The 24,456-nt window shown below is 38.2% G+C and overlaps 1 protein-coding gene across 3 annotated transcripts in view; it reads right to left on the reverse strand.

Moving 5' to 3' along the window:
* Positions 1–1,452: 1,452 nt before the first annotated feature.
* mettl8 (methyltransferase 8, methylcytidine) overlaps positions 1,453–24,456 on the reverse strand; it is a 42,364-nt gene continuing 19,360 nt past the window's right edge. For 2 of the 3 annotated variants that reach the window (XM_043693721.1, XM_043693722.1), the window contains 5 exons: positions 21,706–21,766; positions 21,197–21,339; positions 9,506–9,612; positions 6,179–6,244; positions 1,453–1,802 (listed from right to left, as the gene is read on the reverse strand). In XM_043693721.1, the coding sequence (XP_043549656.1) occupies positions 1,648–1,802; positions 6,179–6,244; positions 9,506–9,612; positions 21,197–21,339; positions 21,706–21,766 (532 nt within the window). In that variant the 3' untranslated portion in view covers positions 1,453–1,647. Of the gene's footprint in view, positions 1,803–6,178; positions 6,245–9,505; positions 9,613–16,660; positions 16,863–21,196; positions 21,340–21,705; positions 21,767–24,456 lie in introns of those variants that run through there. The other variant, XR_006312142.1, reaches the window with a different exon arrangement.

Raw genomic sequence — 24,456 nt, forward strand, 5'->3', positions numbered from 1 at the left:
GTATTTAGCAAAATAGCACTTATGTAATTGTCTGCATATAAAGGGTAGAGCTAACCACAATTAAACAAAGTTAAAAATCACACAACACCAGGTTATAGTCCAACAGGTTTAATTGGAAGCACTAGCTTTCGGAGCGCCGCTCCTTCATCAGGTGGTTGTGGAGGACACAATTGTAACACACAGAATTTATACCAAAGGTTTCCAGTGTGATGTAACTGAAATTATACATTGAAAAATACTTGATTGTTTGTCAAGTCTCTCATCTGTTAGAATAACTTCTTTCATATGGCAATCACAAAACTCTTTTTAAAAGTTACATTCTCAGGTTAACTGTAACAATTGGTGTCAGGCCAGATAAGATGTTGGTGTTAGCCCAGTGTTCTATTGTCTGTGCCATAATGTTTAGACTGATTCTAATCTAAAAAATGAGTTAACAGAGTCTTACATGGATTCATGCAGTTTTTGAGCAAAGTACAATGTAACTCTGCAAGTACAAATTCACCCCACAAATGTATATGTGCATGTGGGTGTGTGTGGGTGTCTGTGAGAGTGAGTGTATATGTGAGTATGAGAGTGTAAAGGGGTCGGAGTCTGTGAGGGTGCATGTGAGAGTTTAGGAATCTGTGTCTCTGCAGGAGTGTCTGCGTGTGTGTGTGTAGTCACCTGTAGTGTGACATGAACCCAAGGTCCCGGTTGAGGCCCTCCCTATGGGTACCGAACTTAGCTATCAGCCTCTGCTCGGCCACTTTTCGCTGCTGCCTGTCCCGAAGTCTGCCTTGGAAGATGGTCACCCAAAGGTCCGAGGTTGAATGTCCTGGACCGCTGAAGTGTTCCCCAACTGGGAGGGAACATACCGGTTTGTTGATTGTTGTGCGGTGCCCATTCATCCGTTGCCGTAGCCTTTGCTTGGTTTCCCCAATGTACCATGCCTCAGGGCATCCTTGCCTGCAGCATTTAAGAGCGACAACGTTAGCTGAATCACATGAGTACCTGCTACGTACATGGTGGGAGGTGTTCCCACGCGTAATGGTGATATCCATGTCCACACTCTGACATGTCTTGCAGTGCCAGGGTTGGACTATAACCTGGTGTTGTGTGATTCTTTAACTTTGTACACCCCAGTCCAACACCGGCATCTCCAAATCACAAGTAAACAGTTTCTGACAGCGAGCTCCACTGGCATCAACCTCGTAATTTCCCATATAGACGTTTCAAATGGATTTTCGATTCTCGACTGTAATTGAATATGGCAGTGCATTCTCCTGTAATAAACATTGGTGGGTTGTTAGGCTCTAACAATTCCTATTTGCTGCTACAGTTATTCTCTTATAACAGGAATGATAACAACACATCTCGATGCTAGAGAGGATGCACTCAGGCATGTAGCACCTTTGAGAGCGATTTGAAATATCTTGTGAACATGTAAAAAAAAGATACAGAATAACAAGAATCAAATATTTCAAACAAAATTTTAATCGCATCTTTCAGGTTCACTGTAGTATTTAAAGTAAAATTAGATTTTGAAAAAAGGAAAAAATATGCCTATACATTCAAGGAACAAAAATAAATTAACAGCATACAGTAGTGAAACTTTTCCACCTGGAGCAACATCATTTAAAAAAGATGCAAAAATAACTATCTTAAATCTTATCTTAAATAGTTTACAGACGGCTTTTGGTATTTGCATTGCACCCAAACACGATGCATTGCAATTCTTTTTTTGCGGTTAACTTGAAGTCGTCGATCCATTAAGTTTTGAACTTCCTTCAATCCAGCTGAAATGAATATATTGGAAATTTCTTCTGTTGGAGAAGAAACAAACTTATTAAAATTTATTACATTTTTAAGTTGCATAAAGTTAGCCTGGTTAAAGTAAGTATTTTGTGCCTATAATTATGCTTTAAATTCTAAACTAAATTATAACCTTAAACTAGATAAACAATTAGTGCGAGTAAGAAATGTGTCTGTCTGTGTGTGTAAGAGTGCCTGTGTGTGTGTGTGTATATATAGTGCAATGGTAGTCACCTGTAGTGTGACATGAACCCAAGGTCCCAGTTGAGGCCCTCCCTATGGGTATGGAACTTAGCTATCAGCCTCTGCTTGGCGACTTTTCGCTGCTGCCTGTCCTGAAGTTCGCCTTGGAGGATGGTCACCCAAAGGTCCGAGGTCAAATGTCCTGGACCGCTGAAGTGTTTCCCAACTGGGAGGGAACCCTCCTGTCTGTTGATTGTTGTGCTGTGCCCATTCATCCGTTGCCGTAGCCTCTGCTCAGTTTCCCCAATGTACCATGCCTCAGGGCATCCTTGCCTGCAACGTATAAGATAGACAACGCTGGCTGAGTCACGAGTACCTGCCACATACATGGTGGGAGGTGTCCCCACATGTAATGGTGGATACAATGTCCACACTCAGACACGTCTTGCAGCACCTACCATGATAGGGTTGTATGGAGTTGTCCTAAAAGCCGGGCAGCTTGCTACGAACAATGATCTGTTTGAGGTTTGGTGGTTGTTTAAAGGCAAGCAGTGGAGGTGTGGGCAAGACCTTGGCGAGGTGCTCATCCTCAATGATAATGTGTTGCAGGTCACGAAGAACATGGTGTAGTTTTTCAGCTCCTCGGAAGTACTGGACAATGAAGGGTACCCTGTCGTTTGCAGCATGTGTCTGTCTCCTGAGGAGGTCATTACGGTTCCTTGCTGTGGCACGTCGGAACTGGCGGTCGATGAGTTGAGCATCGTACCCCGTTCTTGTGAGGGCATCCCTGAGTACTTCCAGATGCCCGTCACGTTCCTCCTCATCTGAACAGATCCGGTGTATGCGTAGGGCTTGTCCATATGGGATGGCTGTTTTAATATGTTTTGTGTGGAAGCTGGAGAAGTATAGCATTGTGAGGTTGTCTGTGGGTTTGCGGTAGTGTGGTGCTGAGGTGTCCATCCTTGTTGGAGATGCATGTGTCCAAGAATGAGACAGATAATCGAGAGTAGTCCATGGTGAGTTTCATGAAACTTGTTGATATCACTGTGTAGTTTTATCAGTGACTCCTCGCCATGGGTCCAGAGGAAGAAAATGTCGTCAATGTACCTGATGTATAATGTTGGTTGGAGATCCTGCATAGAGAAGAAGTCTTGTTCGAACTTGTTCATGAAGATGTAGGCATATTGGGGTGAAAATTTGGTCCCCATAGCTGTTCCGCGTGTCTGGATGAAGAACTGGTTGTCAAAGGTGAAGACGTTATGATCGAGGATGAAGTGGATGAGTTGTAGCACAGTGCTCGAAGATTGGCAGTTGTTGGTGTTGACTACTGAGGCTGTTGCCACGATGCCATCATTGTGGGGGATGCTGGTATAGAGTGCTGAAACATCCATTGTGACGAGGAATGTTCCCAGTCCGTGGGTATTGAGTATCTGTAAGAAATCCGTAGTGTCACGACAGAAGCTGGGGATCCCCCATACAATAGGTTTCAAGATGCCTTTAACGTAGCCAGAGGGATTCTCACACAGGGTCCCATTGCCTGATAAGATGGGATATCCTGGTGTGTTGGCTTTGTGTACCTTTGGAAGGCAGTAGAAGTCGCCTACACGAGAAGTACGTGGGATGAGGGTGCATAGGAAACTCTGAAGGACTGGATCCAAAGTCCTGGTCAATGTGTTTAATTCACGGATGTGTTCTTTGCTCGGATCAACTGGGAGTTTTTTGAAGGAGTAACAAAGAAGATTAATGAGGGCAGAGCAGTGGATGTGATCTACATGGACTTCAGTAAGGTGTTCGACAAGATTACCCATTGTAGACGGGTTAGCAAGGTTCGATCACATAGAATACAGAGAGAACTAGCGATATATACCTATCCCTGCCCATTGCTACTGTAAACATAACCGAATCGTGGTCACTATCACCAAAGAGTTCACCTATCTCCAAATCTAACACCTGGCCGGATTCATTCCCCAGTACCAAATCTAATATGGCATTGCCCCTTGTTGGCCTGTCTACATACTGTGTCAGAAAACCCTCCTGGACACATTGAACACTGTAAACATAACCGAATCGTGGTCACTATCACCAAAGTGTTCACCTATCTCCAAATCTAACACCTGGCCGGATTCATTCTCCAGTACCAAATCCAATATGGCATTGCCCCTTGTTGGCCTGTCTACATACTGCGTCAGAAAACCCTCCTGGACACAATGAACATAAACTGACCCATCTAAACTACTTAAACTATACTATTCCCAGTCAATGTTGGGGATGTTAAAGTTCCCCATAACAACATTGACAAAGGGTCAGTTAGACTCGAAGCATTAGCTCTTTTCTCTCCTTACAGATGCTGCCAGACCTGCTGAGATTTTCCAGCATTTTCTCTTTTGGCCCCATAACAACTACCCTGTTACTCTCGCTCCTATAGAGAATCACCTTTGTCATCCTTTTCTCTGCATCCCTGGAACAATTTGGAGGCCTACAGAAAACTCCCAACAGGGTGACCTCTCCTTTCCTGTTTCTAAGCTCAGCCCAAACTACCTCAGTGGATGAGTCGCCGCATGTTTTCTCAGCTGTAAGACTACCCTTGATTAACAATGCCACCCCTGCACCCCCAGACCCCACCCCATCTTCTCAGTTCTTATCGAAACATCTACATCCCAGAATCTGCAACAACTATTCCTGTCCCTCCTCCAGCCATGTCTCTGAAATAGTCACAACATCGAAATCCCAGATACCAACCCCATGCTGCAAGTTCACCCACTTTATTTCGAATGCTCTTTACATTGAAGTACACACTTTCAAACCAACATCCTGACTGCCGGTGCCCTCTCATGACCTTTTAAACCTATCCCTGACTTCACTACCCCCAACCTCCTGTACACTGGAACTACAATTCAGGTTCCCATCCCCCTGCTGCATTAGTTTAAACCCTCTGAAGAGCATTAGCAAATTTCCCCCCAGGATATTGGTACCCCTCTTGTTCAGGTGAAAACCATCCTGTCTTTAGAAGACCCACCTTCCCCAGAAAGAGCTCCAATTATCCAAGAATCCAAAACCCTCCCTTCTGCACTATCCCTACAGCCACGTGTTCAGCTCCGCTCTCTCCCTGTTCCTTGCTTCACTAGCACATGGCACGGGCAACAAACCAGAGGTAACAATTGTTTGTTCTCAGTCTAAGCTTCCACCCTAGCTCCCTTTTAAGGTGTCTTAAATGAAAAATGAGGAGTCAAGGCAGAAAAGTGTAGAGAGTGAATTTCACAGTTTAGGGCTTTAGCAGCAGCTAAAGGCAGAGCCACCAACAACGAAGTGGCTAAAATCAGGGGTGCTCAAGAAGCCAGATCAGAGGGAGGACTAATTTTGAAGATTGGAAATGAAGATGATTAAAGAGGGAGAGTGATAGTCATGGAGAAACTTGAAAATAAAGATAAAAGACAGACATTTGGAAAACTGTTTTACACAATGTTGAGTTCAAATTTTAAATGCACTGTCCGATAAGGTGGTGAATACAGATTCAATTATAACCTTCAAAAGGAGATAAGTAAAATGCAATGTGGAAAGAACAGGACAGTCAAATGAATTGAAAGAGTCAGGGTAGGTATAAGCTGGAAGGCCCTCTTCTGTATTGTAGTATTCTATGACTCGACGTTGGTATGAAAATATATTTTGCTGATTCATGTAATACCAGCAATATGATGAGTGGTTAATTACCACTGTTAGAGGAGTTTATCCACTAATATTGACAAGAGTGATTTCTCTTGAACGGTGTTCAAATGAATTCGCAGTATCTACATATTAAGTTCTTGCCAAGCTCAGGATCCAGTGTTATTTCAATGAAGTTGCAGTTAAACCATTACCTTTGTTTTGCAACTCAAGATAGTCTGTTTCAAGCCAATTTTGACATGAATGTCATTCTTCCATTTTCACTGGAAGAATTTAACATTTCAACCACAGATTAGCAGACAGTAGACAGGGGGCTTATACTACCCAATGAGAGCTTTTAAAACATTCTTTGCTTGTGTTAACATTTTCCACGGAAGATTTATTTGGCTTTATTATGAAAAGTATAAGTAAAAATTTAATGAAAACACTAAATTATTTCTGCCCTTGCCATGTATTTGTTCTGAAGAGCTCTTCACTTGGGGAATATATGTTGTATGTCTCTCAATAAAGCATACTGTTTCAACTTCTCCACTAAAATTCATACCTTTTGTAAAGAAGTAAACACAAGTACCATCTCCCCGAACATAGAAGTTCCCAAATAAGCAACGACCTAATAACAAAATTTAAATATTTAGATTCTTGAAATTAAACTGAAATAATCTTGAGTAGCTTTTGCACATACATTCATATTGCTTCAGCAAAATATTTCTGATGAAGTAACATTTATCACTCAGTGTCCTGTTATGGCCAAAGATTCCTACTGAGTGAAACAAAACTGAGATGGTATGACATAAATGCAAGGATTCCTTACAATACAATTTTAAATTAGGATATTAAATTATGATACAATCACAAGTGCACCAATTGCTACACACAAACCATGCAAAGCAGGGTTTTGATCTTAATTTGTGAAAAAATGTGAGATCTCAGACTACACTTCTACAATTCACTTTACACTCGTAGGGTAGGAAGTAAAAGAAAAACCTGCAAGAACTCTTGAGCCTACTGTTACCCAGTGACTTTTGCTAGGGGTGATGTGTGTCATTTCTTGAATTGGACTGGGCTCAACAATGATACTCCTAAACTGAAATTAATCGTATACACCCATTGCTCAAACTCTTGTAGGAAAGACAGTTATTTTGATAGAGCTCCTGTTTAATGGGAAATTGTGCAACAACCAGCCAGTGGTTTGACCAGAATTATTTAGAAAGTTACAAACATCTTGTACAATATTATTCCCAAGCAGTAGTTCTGCAGCCAGATCTCCCATTCATCTAGGTGTAGATAAGTATAGCTTCAACTGTGCGACCAGTTAGACCAACCAGAAAAGCCAATACATTTATTTGTGCTGGGGCAGCCAAGGAAATTTCTGGGAGAAGTATAAGTGTACCCATATCACACGGCAAAACAAATACCAGCCATGAAATCTTTGTTTAGGAACTGCTGATTGTGTATTCTTTTCTCGCTCAATAATTATGGCAAATACTAAATGTGGAACTCTTTTGGAAAACAAAACAGAAGAGGGGACATGCAGATTTTTACTATTGTTTATTGTTATGATGCCATAAATCAGCTTAATTGATGAAATTTAGCTGGCAAAGCAGGGGTAGTTCAAATATGGATTTCGCACATTGTGAGAAGATTTCTGATTGCTGAATTACCTCCAATAAAAGACTGGAAGTCAGTAGGGATACAACAGTGTTTTTTTGCAAAAAGAAGAATAGGTATCAGGTCATGTAAAAAGAGAAAACAATTATTGAAAATAAGTGCCAAATCCAAAATTTTGCACAGAAATCTTAAGACAAAGTATAAACCTTGCCAAAACACAAATTCAATTTGCTATGTCTGCACAACGACAGCAACTATTTCAATGGCTTCACCTGCTACCTCTACCTGAAAACCTGAAACCTGTATTCCTGATAGCTTCAGAACTCATGAAAATAGTCTTTAAGTCAGTGTAATCAAGCATGAGTGCAAGAGACAGTTTTTCATTCATCGTGTTAAATTCTGACTTTTGAAAAGCATTTCAAAGAAAAAAAGAATCATTTTGGCAACGTCTGTAAATGGTATAGATAGAAGTGACAGAAGGTGGTCAGACAATAACATTAATTAAAATGAGTAATTTGCTGTCTTTCAAAGAGAAAGATGGAAAATGCAGGCATTAGAAGAATAGGCTTCATTATCTGACAAAATAAATACAAATGGCCATGAAATAGGAGCAAAGTTTTGAAACCATGGATTGACTTAAATTTAATGTTCTATGTCAGCTGGAAAACATATCCATTTCTAAAAGGTACAATCATACGATCTCTCACTGTAGAATGAAACAGCATGCATCACAACTGACAGCTGAAGTATGATTGGATCAAATCCAGAATTTGCTTTTTCAATACAATTGCAGATATTACTTTAATAATTTTTGAACATGTCAGAAAATTGTTCTGAATTTTGCAATTGGGGCATCTGGTAGGAAAGACTTCCCAGTGCAATCTGCACCCTTGGAAGAACACTAGTGGTATAACTAGGCCAGCAGAAACACAACCACTGAAATAACAGGTGGAACTTTCAATGCAGACATCTATTTCAAAATTACTTATCTTTGCTATGCCTAGCAACAAGTTTTAGCTAATGGTGACATACTACTTTATGCAGCAGCAAATCTTGATGACGACCTGCTGAGGTATTGTTTTCCAAAGAGCTTTTATATCATTGCAAAATAGGCAGTTATAATTTGAAAGTTGCATTATTTTTTTAAAAAAAGGTCCTTAGTTTATTTACATACCATATAATCAAACTTTGAAAGTCTGTTGTTTATTGGATATTTTACTGGCTAATAGGAATTTGGTTGTCTAATGTTTCATTAAGAGTATTGGACTGGGACAACACAAACATCTTAGGATAAGCCAAACAAAGACACACAAGAATTCCTACAAGCATGGCATTCTAACCGGAACTCTATCAACAAACACATCGAGTTAGACCCCCATCTACCACCCCTGAGAAAAGGAACAGGAAGTGACTTCACCATAGGAAATAACATTACCAACGCAAATAAACCCAAACAGATAATTTTCAGCATTGCTTCGCTTCAGGCCCACTGAAGATGTTACCTAGTAGGGTAACAAAATGTCTGGAAATGAACCTTCCAGCTCAACAAGCAAACCTACCTCCAAAACCTCTACATGAGCTACAAATCTTCTCAAAACCCGCTATTGGATATGGTGTTTATTTGCAGTTCATTATTACAGTGCTCCAAAAGGACTGGAAGGATTTAGTTAGGACACCAGAGACAAAAGTCCTTCAATGCTTAAAGAATAAGGAGCTGTAACGGCAGGTTACATGAATGTATGACCCGGGTAAGATGATTAACTTGTCTCATTTGCACATACCTTTGTGGTCATTGTTAAATGTAAAGATCTATAGTTGCGTGTAAGTTCTCATTTATTCTCTAAATTTTGGAATCTGAATGATCTTGCTGAAACTAACCCCAGAAAGAAATTATTTTGTTACAATAACTTTATCAATGATTTATTTTTTAAATCATGAGTAGTAAATAAAATTTTAGAACCATTTTAATGAATATTTGTTGTGTTCTTGCCACTTGAATTTCAGTTAGTCCTAAGAACAAACCCTTTAATATGTGATGACAAATGGTGACCATCTTTTCAATCACTAAATATTCTAGATTGCATCCCAAAATTCTGGGACCATCATTTCAGAATTGCAGCAATGCTGGAGTCACCACCAAAAAAAGGAAGAGAAGAAAATGAAGATATAAATTCACACAAAATGATAACCTAATTGCAAACATCTAAAATGATTGACCTACAGAATTTTCATAGAAATTTTAAATAAAAATTTTAAAAATTACCTTTCTTTAATCTTAGTTGAGTCATATCATATCTGCCATAATCCCGAAATAATATCATCCCTCCAGGTTTAAGCAATTTGCTTAGTCGATTTACGACATTCTGCATTCTGAAGGCATGGAAATAAATTTCAGTTAAATGTGCATAAATTAAATGATTGATAATTTAACTGCAATAAAAATGTATTTAAAACATGATAACTATTTGGTACAAAAAATGATTTGGTATCAAAATATTGCACAGAGTTCATTTTGAAGGATGCAATTCCTTGAATTATTTTGAAAAACTCGCAAGAATGTTTTTAATTTACAGTGAAATTGCTAGAAATCAGACTATGTAGTTAGCTTCTGCACTTTTTTGAAGACTTGCATGTTGTAAGCATTGGCTGAAAATGGGAACTTTGTTTCTCCCTTCTTAGATGTTTGCTGAATCTACTGTATATTCACAGCACTGTTTTTAGAAAACAGTCCACTTTTCAAACTGACATTAATTCTGTATGCCATGTTGAATATTTAACAAAAATCAGGAAAACAATACAACACAAAGTCACCCCTAGAAATATGAAAACACACATATTTCTTAAAGAAACTTTAAAAACAGCAACCAGAAATTAATGAAAATAAATATGAAAATGTAATACAAGTTAACGAAGTGCGTATGCAGAAGTTACGGAACACACAAAAAAATGGACTTTTGAAAATAGTTATATTTCAATTCTTTACTCACAATTAAACTAGGTTATACTGGTCTTTAGCAAGTATAAATTTATCCTTTGTCCTACTTTCATGTCATTTATCTGCCGGTTCAACAATCCATGAAATGAAGTAGAAAAATAACTGGGAAAGATTAATGCAAAGTGTTCAATGGGCAAAGAGGCCAATGCAGGCTCAGTCGCTCAGTTTCAAACCTTTGATTCATAGTGATATCAAAATTTATCAAAGTTATCACATCTACCTACGCATATCTATCAAAGTTTAAGCAGATCTAGCATGGCATTTTCATAGAAAAGGAAAGGAAGTTTGTGGATTGCAACAATGTGGTTTTGTACGTTTAGATCATAACAGAAAGATAACCAAGATTGGAAAGAATTGGGATCTAGTGGAATGAATAAAAGTCAGGAACATTTGTGGTATCGATAGATTGGGGGGTATCTGGTGTTTTGAGGATGAGGTAAAAGGAGAACTAAGGATATAAGTCTTCATGAATTCTAGGAAACCACAGAAGTTTTGCAATAATCTGTTCCTCAGACTGATCTGGTCAGCCAGCTTTAGTTAAACAAAATCCTAAGTGTGTTTATGCTGTAGTTGCCAATGTTACATCAGTAATATCAACATAAATACATGTAAGACTTTTAAGCAGTTAAAATTACAGCTCCAGATATTTCCTATTTGTATTAATGTAAAAAAATGCAGATTGATAATTCATCTAGAAAGTTGTTAATGTTTTGGCTCAAATTTCTTCTACCAACTGCAGCAAATCATGTTGGGTATTCATTCAGTAACAACATTTAGAAAGTAGAAATGAACTCAGAAATAAATGTTGCAAACAATTAATAGACATATGGGAATTATATACTATTATTTTGCATGCGATGTGACTGTGATGAGTTCTTCAAAAATCTTGCTCAACTTCATTTGAATACTCAACAGAATTTACAATCTTCTGGTTATCTTCAGGAATCCAAGTTAGCTGCAGAATATCTTTTAATTAAAGCCATATAATCTGCTTTTGAATTATGTTCTTCTTTAGTGTCAACAGATGTCATTTCATTGTCTTATGTTGCAATTTTGCATTGTAATAATTGTGATTTTGTCTTGAAGGCAAAATTGTTATATAGAATCCTGTAATAGACTAATTAGTACAGCAGTGGTTCATTGTTTCCTTGAATTTTGCGAAGTTGGCTGCAGAAGACGCATCTTTAAAATTATTTCCGGCTCTTAAAAAGGTTTAAACACTGAAATTTTGATTTTTTGCAGTTCAATAAGCACTTTTTTTTTTACATGAAATGATATACAAGATATCTTCTACATTTTCCACATGGAAGCAAAAGTTAAGATAATGAAAACTCACCAATGAAGAAAACATGCATGGAATATATAACCATCATTGTGAATACAGTCTCAGCTACGTGACACACAGTGTAGTGAGAAGTGCAAAAGAAAATGCATGGTGTGAAGCGCAAATGTAGTGATGTTAGCCAAGGACAGCTGTCCTACGATGATCATGTAGAAAAATTATTTTTTGTTAGATAGTTTATAATGTTATAATACTAGATTCAACATTTTCCAACAATAAAGTAGCAGCCAGTAATTAATTTCAACAATACTGTTTTGATGGTTACATACAATTCCCAACATCACACCATTGAGAGATGACTCACTGTGATATCTAAAGCTTCATTCCCTCCGCCTTCCTTTGCACAATCAGGGCATATACCTAAGGTATACAATAGGGAATTTCTTACTCGCACATGAAAAAAAATTCACCTCAAGATAGTAACTCAAAACATCTGGTGGACTGAGTTCCCATCTCTGACTTAAAACAGGGAGGGAACAGAAAAAACTAATAAAGGAACTGTGCCTCACTCTCTCAGAATCAGAGGTGATGCGTGTACTTGCAACAGCAGCCTGAAGCTGTACATATATTAGAAGTTGTGTATAGTTTTACTTCAGAAGCTTAGCTGCAGGTTAACTAATTTCCAAAGTAGTAATAGATTGCACCTTGATTTTTTTTTAAACTGAGTACAGGAACAATGAATGTCTTCCTTATGAGAATTACATCCCCTTCATTCATGTTTTTATGTGCATGAACAAGTTAAATGGTTTGAAAAAGTTAAGTATTCTGAACATGAAATTATTACAAATTATGGACAAAATGATGGGAAGGAAAAGACCAGCTAGACCATCAAGCCTGCCCCATATCCACATCATGATTAGACACCCTCTATCTGCAATGAATCTAATAATCTCCCGAGTAAGCCAGAAACCCAATTTCAATTGGGGGAAAAAAAATCTGCAAAATTCCTCTCTGACTCAATAATTGAAACTAGTTCATATTGACCATAGTTTTATCACTTGGCATTTCATTAACTTTTTGTCAGGTTTGCTCTCCATCCCAAATAGATATTGACTTAGTTGTCGCTTAAACTAACAAGCACAGTGGCTCAGCGGTTAGCACATTCGCCCTGTGTCTTCGTGGGTTTCCTCCGGGTGCTCCAGTTTCCTCTCACAATCCAAAGATGCGCAGGTGAATTAGCCATGCTAAATTGCCCATAGTGTTAGGTGCATTAGTCAGGGGTAAATATAGGGTAGGGGAATGGGTCTGGGTGGGTTACTCTTCGGAGGGTCGGTGTGGACTTGTTGGGCTGAAGGGCCTATTTCCATACTGTAGGGAATCGAATCTAATCTAAAGTATGGAGAGTCAGCAACCTAGACCATAGGGCTATCACAACCTTAAAATGAACCCAGCTATGTCCTTGTGTAATTTTGTATGTATGACCACAGGCATTCCCCAGTCTATCAAAATGAAATCATCCCAGAAGAATTACAATCAAATATTTATCTATTTGACGCAGCTCTATCAAATCACCCTGAGTCCAGTCATTTTTTATGTGAATAGATACAGCTTTATAAAGCATTGAGTGTAATTAGGGGTACTGGGAATCATTCTTGTAGACCTATTCAACAATTGAGCGCCAAACCAATAAGAGGGAAAATCCTATTTGACCTCATTCTAACCATTCCATCTGGAGCAGATGTGTCCATCCATGACAGGATTAGTAGGAGTGAGTTGAAACTTTATTGCTGGAACAGCACAGCAGGTCAGGCAGCATCCAGGGAACAGGAGATTCGACGTTTCGGGCACAGGCGAAGGGCCTGTGCCCGAAACGTCGAATCTCCTGTTCCCTGGATGCTGCCTGACCTGCTGTGCTGTTCCAGCAATAAAGTTTCAACTTTGATCTCCAGCATCTGCAGACCTCACTTTCTCCTGAGTAGGAGTGACCACTGTACAATCCTATGGAGGATGAAGTCTATCTGACAATGTGAAACAATGCGCAGGTATGTCCTGTGCACAAAAAGCAGGGCAAATTCAACCTCGCTTTTAAAAGAAAATTACACCCTACTCTCCATCACTGCAATGTGATCAAACGTATTATGAACAATATTATCACCTGGCACTTGTTCAAAGATGTTTTGTATGGATTCCACCAGCGTCACTCAGTACCTGAACTCATTACAGCATGAACAAAAGAACCAAAGAGGTGAGATGAGAGTGACTGCATTGACATCAAGGCAGTACTTGAATACGACCCTCCATTGTCTGGATGAATGAAGCTTACATAACACCCAGGAATCTTGAGATGAGGCAGGACAAACTATCCCACTTGACTGACATCCCATCCAGCACTTTGAACATATTGCCCATCACCAGTAATGAACAGAGGCAGCAGTGTGGACAATGTATAAGACTTAGTGCGCTAATTCACTCTTCCATTCACACCTTCCAAATCCTAACATGTATTAGCTACAAAGAATAAGGGCAGCATAAATATAGGAATACCAAAATCCTGTTCAAGCCATACACCATCTTGACTTTGAAATATATTACCATTCCTTCAATGTGACCTGGTCAAGATTCTGGAACTTCCTTCCGAATAGCACTGTAGGTACCCTTACATCTCAAGGACTGCTGCAGTTCAAAAAAGCAGCTCACCACCACCTTCTCCGGACAATATGGACAGACAATAAATGCTAGCCTAGCCAGCAAGACCTACATCCTATCAATAAATTAAAAAAAGAAACTCAGCAGATCTGGCAGTTTCTGTGCAGAGAGATACAGAATTAATGTTTTGAGCTCAATATATTCTTTGGAACTACAAATGGTGGAAATGTGAATTCATGGAATGTTTTCTGAACCGTTTCTTTCAGCAGCACTTTTAAGAGCCAACGAACAGGCTATACTAGGTCTGGCAATGTGCAATGAGACAAGATAAATTTATGACATAATAGTGAAGGCACCCCTAGGTAGTAATTATTATGAAATGATCGAATTGCACATTCAGTTTGACAGCAAGAAGAATCGATCTAAGATTATTTTAAAAAAATGATTTAAGAGCAATCTGGTGAAGTTTGGTGAAGTGAACTGGGAAATTAGGTTAAGGGATAGCTCAGTAAAGCTGCAGGGACAGACACCAAAAGAGATACAGTCGACCCCCAGCCCGCAGGGAATGTGTTCCAAGACCTACAGCGGAAGCCTGAAACTGCAGACAGGAGCGAATCCATTCACGTAAATGGGCAATTTACCTTCCTGGCAGCCCTTTGTTCCCCAAATGTTCACTGTAATATGTTCGGGCCATGGTAAACCGCGAGTACTGGAACCGTGGAAACCAACTCCACCGATACAGCCATCACCCTGTATTTCTGAATACCCAGTACAATACATTCCATCGAGTAAGAAGGATTCTAACAAAAGGAGACATCATCTGTGGCTAACTGAGGAGTTAAAGTTAGTACAAACTGAGGGAGAAAACATATTTCCATAAAGCTGAGTGGGATGTCCGAAGATAGGCCAGGATATATAGAACAACACAGAATAATTAGAATACTTATAAGGACAAAGAAATCAGAGGACAAGAGAAAGCTATAAGGAAATATAAAAAGAAAGTAAGAGTTTGCAACAGAAAAAGAATAAATCAAATGAGTGCTGGTTTTCTAATGCGTGTCTGGGAAATTAATAATGGAAAGTAAACACTTGACAGATGAATTGAACACATTTTTGCATTTCTACTGACTGTACAGGATACAAGTGAACTCTCAAAAGTAATTGCGAATAGGACTGAGGAACTTAAAATATTGCAATCACCAGCGAAATGTAATAAGAAAATTATTCAAACTAAAAGCTGACAAACCTCAAGAACTAATGGATATCACTTCAGGGTCTGAAAAGAATTGATTGATTGCAGTAGATGCATTGGCTTTAATTTTCTTTTAAAATCCCCAAGATTCTGGAAAGGTACTGTCAATGTGGAAAACAATGAATACAATTTCTCCGTTCAAGAAATGAGGGAGACAAAAACTACAAACCAATGGGCTTATCATTAGGAAATTGCTGAAAGCTATTTTAAAGGATCTTATAGTAGAGCACATAGAAAATCTCAATATAATCAGATAAACTCAATATGGTTTGTGTGAAAGGGAAATCACCTTTGATCAATCCTCGGGAGTTCTTTGAGGAAGTAACAACCAACATAGAAAAAGGGGAACCTGTGGATTTGCTGTAATTTGATTTTCAGGAGCTATTTGACAAGATGTCACATCAAAGGTTATTAAGCAAAATGAAAACTCATGGCATGGTGAAAACATCAGCATAGATAAGCCATCAGGAAACAAAGAATAGGCATAAATGGTTCACTCCCATATTGACAATTGGATTAACAAGAGGGATCAGGACTGAAGTCTCAACTATTCAGAATATATCTCAATGACTTAGAAGAACAGTTTGTATGGTAGCTGAATCTGCTGAGAACACAAAGATAGGTAAACTGCGAAGAAAAGACGAGCAATCCCTGAAGAGATAGATAGGGTGAATGAATGGGCACAAAAAAAGTATATAATGTATAATTTGGGTAAATGTGAGCTGGTTCATTTTGGCAGGAACAATAGAAAAAAGTACAATCTTATTTAAACAGAGAGTTTGCAGAAGTCAGAGGTAAAGAAGGATCTGAATGTTCTTGTACACAAATCACAAAGTTATTATGCAGGTGCAAAGGTAAATGGAATCTTATTCATTTAAATGAACTATAAAGATAGGGTTGAAAATGTGTTGCTGGAGAAGCGCAGCAGGTTAGGCAGCATCCAGGGAACAGGAGAATCGACGTTTCGGGCATAGGTCCTTGCCTGAAGAAGGGCTTATGCCCTAAACGTTGATTCTCCTGTTCCCTGGATGCTGCCTGACCTGCTGCGCTTCTCCAGCAACACATTTTCAGCTATGATCTCCAGCATCTGCAGACCTCACTTTCTCCTCTATAAAGATAGGGTGCTTTGCTAAAGTCCTAAAGAGCAATGTTGATACCACATCTGGAAAACAATTTGCAACCACGCTCTCCTTATGTTAAAAATGATATAAATTAATTTGAAACAGTTCAGAAGAAGGCTCACTTGACTGGCTCCATTCTGAAGGAGGGTCACTGGACCCGAAACGTTAGCTCTTTCTCTCCACAGATGCTGCCGGATGTGCTGAATTTTTCCAGTAATTTCGGTTTTTAATTGATACCTAGGATAGAGGTGCTCATACAGTGGTGAGACATTGAACAGGGCCTGTATCCATTGAAGTTTAGAGCTTACTGAAACTTGCAATAGCCTGAAGAGAAAAAAAACAAGAACTTTAGATGATGAAAATCCAAACATAAACAGAAATTGCTCGAGAAACTCAGCAGGAGTAGCAGCATCAGTAGAGAGAAAGCAGTTGCTCACAACATGGCCCCTTGTATATTAAAGTGATGAAACACAAACTGAATAATGTATGTTTGCATAATGTAAAACTTATCCCGAGCTTTTAGTTGCCTACCACTTCAATACACTACCGTGCACTCTGGCAACATTTTTGTCACGGGCTTGCTGCAGCGTCCAACAAGGCTCAGGGCAAGCTGGAAGATCATCATCTTTTGTTCAGCTTGGGAACCCTGCATCTTTCAAGACTCAATATAGAGTTCAATAATTCTAGGGCCTTCTTCTCACACCTCCTTCCATGTACATTTGAAGCTGTAACACTATATGGGCTGTTTTCAGCACAGATAACCCATTTTCATCAACTTATAGTCCCCACTGTAAACTTTGCTCCTTTTCTGGCTTACTATGACCCATCTGTTTTTCTGCATGTTGCCCTCTCCCCCGCTTTGGGCTCCATCTCCACCTACCCAGTAACTCCTCCCCTCCCACACCGTCATTAGCATAATTACCACCTTTTTCTAGCTAGCAATTCTGAAGATGCATCAAGGGACTCAAAATATTAACTCTGCTTTCTCTCCACAGATGCTGCCAGGCCTGCTGAATTTCTTCTGCAATTTCTGTTTTTGTTTAAGTTCCTGAAGGGACTTGACAGGTTGGACGCTGAATGAATATTTCCTATCGGGAGAGATTAGGACTAGGGACAGAGTTTGAAAATATGGGGTCGCCAACAGAAATGAAGCGATTTATTTTTCTCTCAGTGGGTCATAAGACTTTGGAACACAATTACCCAGACAGCAGGGGAGGCAAGGTAAGTGAATAGGCAAGGTAAGTACATCAATATTAACTAACAGAGAAGTCAAAGTTTATTTCTTGTTGGTTGGGATATGGAGTTTAGTCCCCAAACAGAAGTTATTTAGTGGAATAAAAAGTTCAAGGGGCCAAATAGCCTACTTCTACTAGGTTCATAGTCCATGTTATGAGGTGACCAAAACAGAACACAGGCGTAGTTAAAAAGAATCAGAATTTCCTGGTTAATGCTTTACATCCTAAATTTGAGAATAGTGGTACTTTTCTCTTGGCTTCAACAGTAACTAGAGATCAGCAGTGCAGGGAGAAAGTGCTGCCAATCTTTAATTTAATGGGTAACATTACCTGTGCACTTCAAACATCAACTTTGTTTTGAATACACTGTCGTGAAAGTTCACATTTAAAATTTTTTGAGGACTTATGAAAGTTTGAGAAAAAAATGGATCTATTTCAAGTTTGTGGAGATACCTTGATTTTATTTTCAAAAGAAGATCAATGAAAAAACAACTTGTAATTCTTTTCTCAGAATACGTGGCCTCAGCTATTTGCTTGGATGTACTTCTTACAAATAACATGCCAAGGTTTTACAGCTGTCATATATGAGAAGTGTTTTTCTTGACGATAACTTGGTTGCCAGTTGAGGAAAAGGCTATTCTGCTCATCTCTCTCCTATTTCTGAAACACTCTACTTGTGCATTCCAATGTGAAACCAGATTGCTCAGATGAAGCAAATCCAGAAATCTCAAGACTACTTCCTGAGCAAGCAGCATATGCCAAGACCCCAGAAGAAAGTGCACATATCTAGGGACCCATCTACATGTGCCGGAACTGTAGCCTATGAACATTCCAAACCGTATCATTTCTCTTCCTTTGAGAACTAAGTATTATTGGCCAAAAGTGTTTTTTACTCTGAATCTTTTCAGAGATATATCAGCTTTTTCCCATAGTGTGGGTATGGTTTGGGTTATTTAGAGGGGGCAAACATTCATTTTTGCATATTACAAACTGCTAATCTGTTTTGCATTTTCATTGAATAAGTTTTGTTTATAATACATCGATAATTTTGTGTTCATTAAAGAAAGCTGGTTAATGGATCTTTTATTTCAAGTCTAATATACAGAAAACATATGATTGGCCATATTTGGAACCGGGTAAAACAATCAATTATATTGGGATGCATGGATTGGTTGGACTAGTAAAAATAACAAAGAACATTACAGAGCAGGAACAAGCCCTTCAGCCCTCCAAGCCTGTGCTGATCCATACCGTCTCTCTAAATCTAAAAAAACATGCACTCTTCCCATTGTGCTAAATGGGGAGCCAGAGGCAGGCTGTTCTGCAAGCAAGAGCTCACAATGCACCCATTCTCATAAACAACGCAAGAAATATTATATGGAGACACTTACAAAGAATGGCTTAGACAGTGATGACAAAGAAACTCTGAGGTAATGCATAAAGCATAGATCACAAAGGGGCAAGATGGAAAAGGAAGAAAGAAACTACTTCAGAAGAAAACATTTTCTGCTTTATTCACATTCTATGATGTGAAGGCTAGAGCAGCTCCACTGCTACTATCTATTACTTTACATGAAACATGAAAAAAGGCAAAGCAATAGACTTAACATAATATGCAAAAAACATTAAAAGCTTTCATATAGCCACTTAAACTCAAAATCTTTCATCATATAATAGTTCCATCTTGGAATTTCTTGACAGGCAGCAAGAATACCAGAAAGGAACAGTAAATATATTCCCAAAAAGCAAATTGATCAGTATCACGAGGCATAATTCAAAAGCCAGATTCTTCTGTCAATATCATTTCACTGATATTCTTAACTGTCACAATATACTTCATTTTTGAGAACATCAAAATATCTGCATAGTAATATAAAACTTGTATTAAAAAAAAACAGACATCATAAGAAATAGAGATTTGCTATTATGACTCAATTATTTGTGATATTTTTCAAACACCCATAATTTGACTTTACAAAACTGCTAAGCTGTTAAAAAAAAAACACATCACAATTTGTTTCATTTATTGTTGTTACTCTTTTCTCTTCCTCCCGCCACCACAATCTATTATTTATGTTCGACTACAAAATTCAACATATGTATATCATTGGTTTTTTTTAGTAAACCATGGTCAACATGCACATTATCATGTTAAGTCCTTTAAATGAGTACCATCAAAATCTCAGTATCTTTTTAAAATGGTTCTTTTACAACAACATATCTTAAGTTGAAATATGAAAACCAAAACATCATATTTATTGAATTTTTGGCTGTTTAAATGAAAGCGACAGGAGGAAACAATCAGTAAACAGTCGTGCATTAAATGCAGAAACTGAAAGTAAATTGTAAAACTGTAATTTGGTTGCAGACATATATTTATAGATCTGAAGGAGCTTGTGGCAGATAAAGACTGTTCAACTATGGCAGAAAATTTTCAGGGTGTGATAACAATTTGATGCTGGCCAGCCAGCAACACCCATGTTCCATGAATAAATAAAATAAAAGCTTCTTTAAATTTTTCTTCTGCTTGTTCAAAGCTACCAGCATGAATAAAAGCTCTAAAAACACTAGATAATAGCAATCTTTTAATAAAAAAGAGGCATGTCTGTTTCTGGGATCCAACCGTGGTACAGAAAAATCACAGATGAATTTGAAATTCAATTATGCCTTTAGATTGATACCATGCTCAAAAGCACGAAAAATGAATTCAGTGTAAATTTAATGTCAAGAATGACATTTAGATTAGATTGATTACTAACATTTTCAATTTTAAAAGCCATTTCTTAGCAGCTTTAATTGACCTTTGTGATCTCATTGATTTTGTCATATTGATAAAGTATTATTTATTATATTTCTGTATTGGATTTCTAGTTATGGAAAAAAGATAAATACAGGACTTTGACTATGGATGGCCATATTGTAAAAGCCGTAGATTTCCTCAAGATTCTACAGTAGTGCAGATGAATAGTACTCAGATTTATACTGCTAAAATGGTTTTGGTCATTTATCGTTTCATTTTAAATCTACTAAAATACTGTCCAATACCAAGGCTTTGTTCTCATTCTGGCTTTTGTCCAAATCACATAATCATTATTTCAACTGCTGTCACATGTCATCCTGTACAGCATACACAAAAAAAAAGTACCTTTGTACATTTGCTGGATCATTTGCTGGATCTTTTTTTTTTAAAAGGTATCTTCAGGAGTTCAGTTTCAGCTTGCAAATAAGTGTACCAATGCATAATAGCTTACAAATTATTTTTTAAAACTATTTATTCAAAACATTTTTCCTAAGTCTTCTCTGCTTTTTGAAGCAATAATTGATGTGAAATGAAATTCTATGTTTCAGCCTAATTTTGAATGAAATAAACTCAGATGATCAATGAGCTGAAGATCTTTGTCGTGGCCCTTCATCTTTACCTACCTCTTTGGGTGAATAGAAGAAAGCACAAATACAAGAAGAATGATATCAATACTTCCATCTGGAAACGGGTAAGTGGCGCCTGCTTCATTGCACAGATCGTGAACAAAGGCATAACATCGGGTTGGATTGTATGAGGGGTGAGACTACAAAGCAATGAGATAAACAAAGGCTAAAACAGCTAATTATTCAGATATAAATATTTGTAATTTATCAAACTGGTATTTATTACTATAGTGCGATTAGAATCCAGAGAAACATACATAAGGCACAATTTTTTTTTCTATTGTCTGTTCCAAACATACAAAATTAACTTAATCTGTTTTACATTTGCCAGTTTTCTTTTACTAAAAATACAAATAATGATTTACTTAACTTAAAAAAATCTGTAACCATGATCATAATGTTCCAGTGTAGAATTACAGTATATTTGACTAACTACAATTGTTATTGAAAGTGAAAGCAAGGTGATTTATAAAATTATACAAAAAAACCGAAAATCAGATTTGTACCTTCACCAGCTCTACTGCACACTCTGAGAAGTCACAGCAATAAAGGAATGGTCTGGGATTGCTGCAGTGAACAGAGAGAAAAATATTAAATCTTTTCATTTCCTTCACTATCATTCCACAGTTTTCATCTGTATGCTAAACAATTATGCAACATGTAATCATTAAACCAACGAAAATTAGAGGAAAATTTTTCAAGGCATTTTTCAAGGTACAAAATTCCAAATCGCTATGAAGTTAATATGATGAAAGTTTAAATCTACAATTCCCTAAAGATTGCAAGTTGGCATCATGGAAGAAATGTCAGTCTGGCTCCTTTACAGTACCTTGGCTTGCAGCAACTAAGGTAAAGATCTGAGAAATAGGATATCCACCTATCCTCTGATTAGGATAATGATAGTTATTCCAAAGAAAATAGCAGGAAGGGATGAAGGGCTTAAAAATAATTTATGGATCAGTTGATCAGGGACAAGAACTATAATCTGATGGAGAAGCAGCAGTATCTCTGCGATAGGCAAAGTACTAACTTATTTACCCAGAGAGCTCTACTAACCTTTTATTTAAATTCTCTGGTGTTGTGTTCGCAATGTATGTGCGCTAACTGACTCCACTAACTCATATTCGAAGGTGTGATTTCACCACAAAATAGAGTTCCAAAATTTAACTATCTTATTAAAATTAGCTTTTCCCAACTATGGCTTCTTGCTGCACAAGGAACATACTTCAAAATAACTGAAATGCAAAAAATGGTGATATCACTCTTGTTGTACTATTAAATATTTAATAAAATACACCTCCTGGGTTCTTAAAGGTTATACGCCTCGTGTGATTCGAGACAAACCTTTTTATCCCTCAGCCATAAATGTTTACCATGAAAACGTGCATATAATAAACACATAATACTCTTACAGCCTTTACAAAAACTCAGTGCCGTAAACAAAAATGTCAGAAGTTTTATACTGAGGCCACATGTCATATAGCAAAGGAAATGAAATAAGTGCAATACAATTGTTAAGGCAAACACAATCCAGGACAGTTTTCCAAGCAGGTACTAAAAAAAAGCCTGAAACAGATGAAGAGGGAGATGGCATGGGGCAGGGTGACATGAGGCACATGGACACACAAGATGGCCACTGAGCCAACAGTTGACCAACTTGACACATAAGATGGCATGGATTAGAGTGGTGCTGGAAAAGCACAGGTCAGGCAGCATTCGAGGAGCAGGAAAATCGACGTTTCGGGTAAACGCCCTTCATCAGATGGCCGTCGGATCACAGCACTGAGAGAAACAGCAGAGCAGATACAGACACTGCCCGAGGTCACCAGAATGCGAGCACAATGCACTTGATTAGTTTAAGGCAGGTGGGGGAGTACCCGAGTAACGAATACTGCTTGCTGAAATGTCTGGGTCCAGCCAGCACCTCTTACAGAAATGCTAACAACTTGATACAGACTCAGTACGAAATGTTAACGGCCAGGGCTGCAGTAATTGCCCTTCTCAGAAAGGGTGATTAGCGCCCATTACTAGCACCCATTCCATGCAGATATTGAAACTAACATTGTTTACACTGGAACTGACAATGACTGCACGGAAATTTACAAAAGCTGTGCTGGGACTGAAAGACTGTATCAAAACTATCAGTGATTCTGTAACGATTACTACAAACAAACCATGTTACAAAGACAATAATCTCATTACTGACGTATTGTATCACAATATGTATAAAAATTTCTCAACATGTGCTCCGGGTCAAGAGAAGACTCGCAGCTGACTTCTGTGCTGTTGGTGTATTTCTCTCTCTGGAGCTCCGGTGTTTTCTTATGCAATAAACTCTGTCAATGAATCCAGACTCTGACTCCAAGACTGGTGATTTTCCCCACACCACAGGTATGAAGGTTATAATTTCAAAGTTGAAAGTAAGTTCACACATAGTGCATTAAAAACAACAGAAACAATGCGGGGATTCCTGTAAGTCTGAGAGTGATGTCGTCTAAGGGGAGTCTAAATTGGATAACCAGTGCAGTGAGGCCCATATTAGCATCAGTTGCAAATTATGCCACCTTTTACGCTTTTTTGCAAGTAGTGTCCCAAACTTCTTGCTTGACAGAAGCAAGATGCCAATTAACGGAGATTAGTGCTTGTTCAATACCATGTTAACAGCACAGCTCACCTCATTAATATTCAGCCTCCTGTCTTACCAAATGCACCGAACAAGCTAAACATCATGAAAACCCAACAAGGAAACCAGAGCCAGCATCTGGAGATTCAACTCACTGATTGATCTGAATGACTGAAAGGAAAGACTGGTAGGTGTAGAGAATGCTGGATGACTAAAGAAATTGAAGATTTGGTTAAGAAAAAGAAGGAAGCATATGTCAGGTATAGACAAGATAGATCGAGTGAATCCTTAGAAGAGTATAAAGGCAGTAGGAGTATACATAAGACTGAATCAGAAGGGCAAAAAGGGGACATGAGATAGCTTTGGCAAATAGAGTTAAGAAGAATCCAAAGGGTTTTTACAAACACATTAAGGACAAAAGGGTAACTAGGGAGAGAATAAGGCCCCTCAAAGATGGGGCAGATACTAAATTTTGCATCAGGATTTACTATTTACCATTTTGCATCAGGATTTACTGTGGAAAAGGACATGGAAGATACTGAATGTAGGGAAATAGATGGTGACATCTTGAAAAATGTCCATATTACAGAGGAGGAAGTGCTGGATGTCTTGAAATGCATAAAAGATTATAAAT

The sequence above is a fragment of the Chiloscyllium plagiosum genome, chromosome 7 (assembly GCF_004010195.1).
Source record: "Chiloscyllium plagiosum isolate BGI_BamShark_2017 chromosome 7, ASM401019v2, whole genome shotgun sequence".
NCBI classification, from domain to species: domain Eukaryota; kingdom Metazoa; phylum Chordata; class Chondrichthyes; order Orectolobiformes; family Hemiscylliidae; genus Chiloscyllium; species Chiloscyllium plagiosum.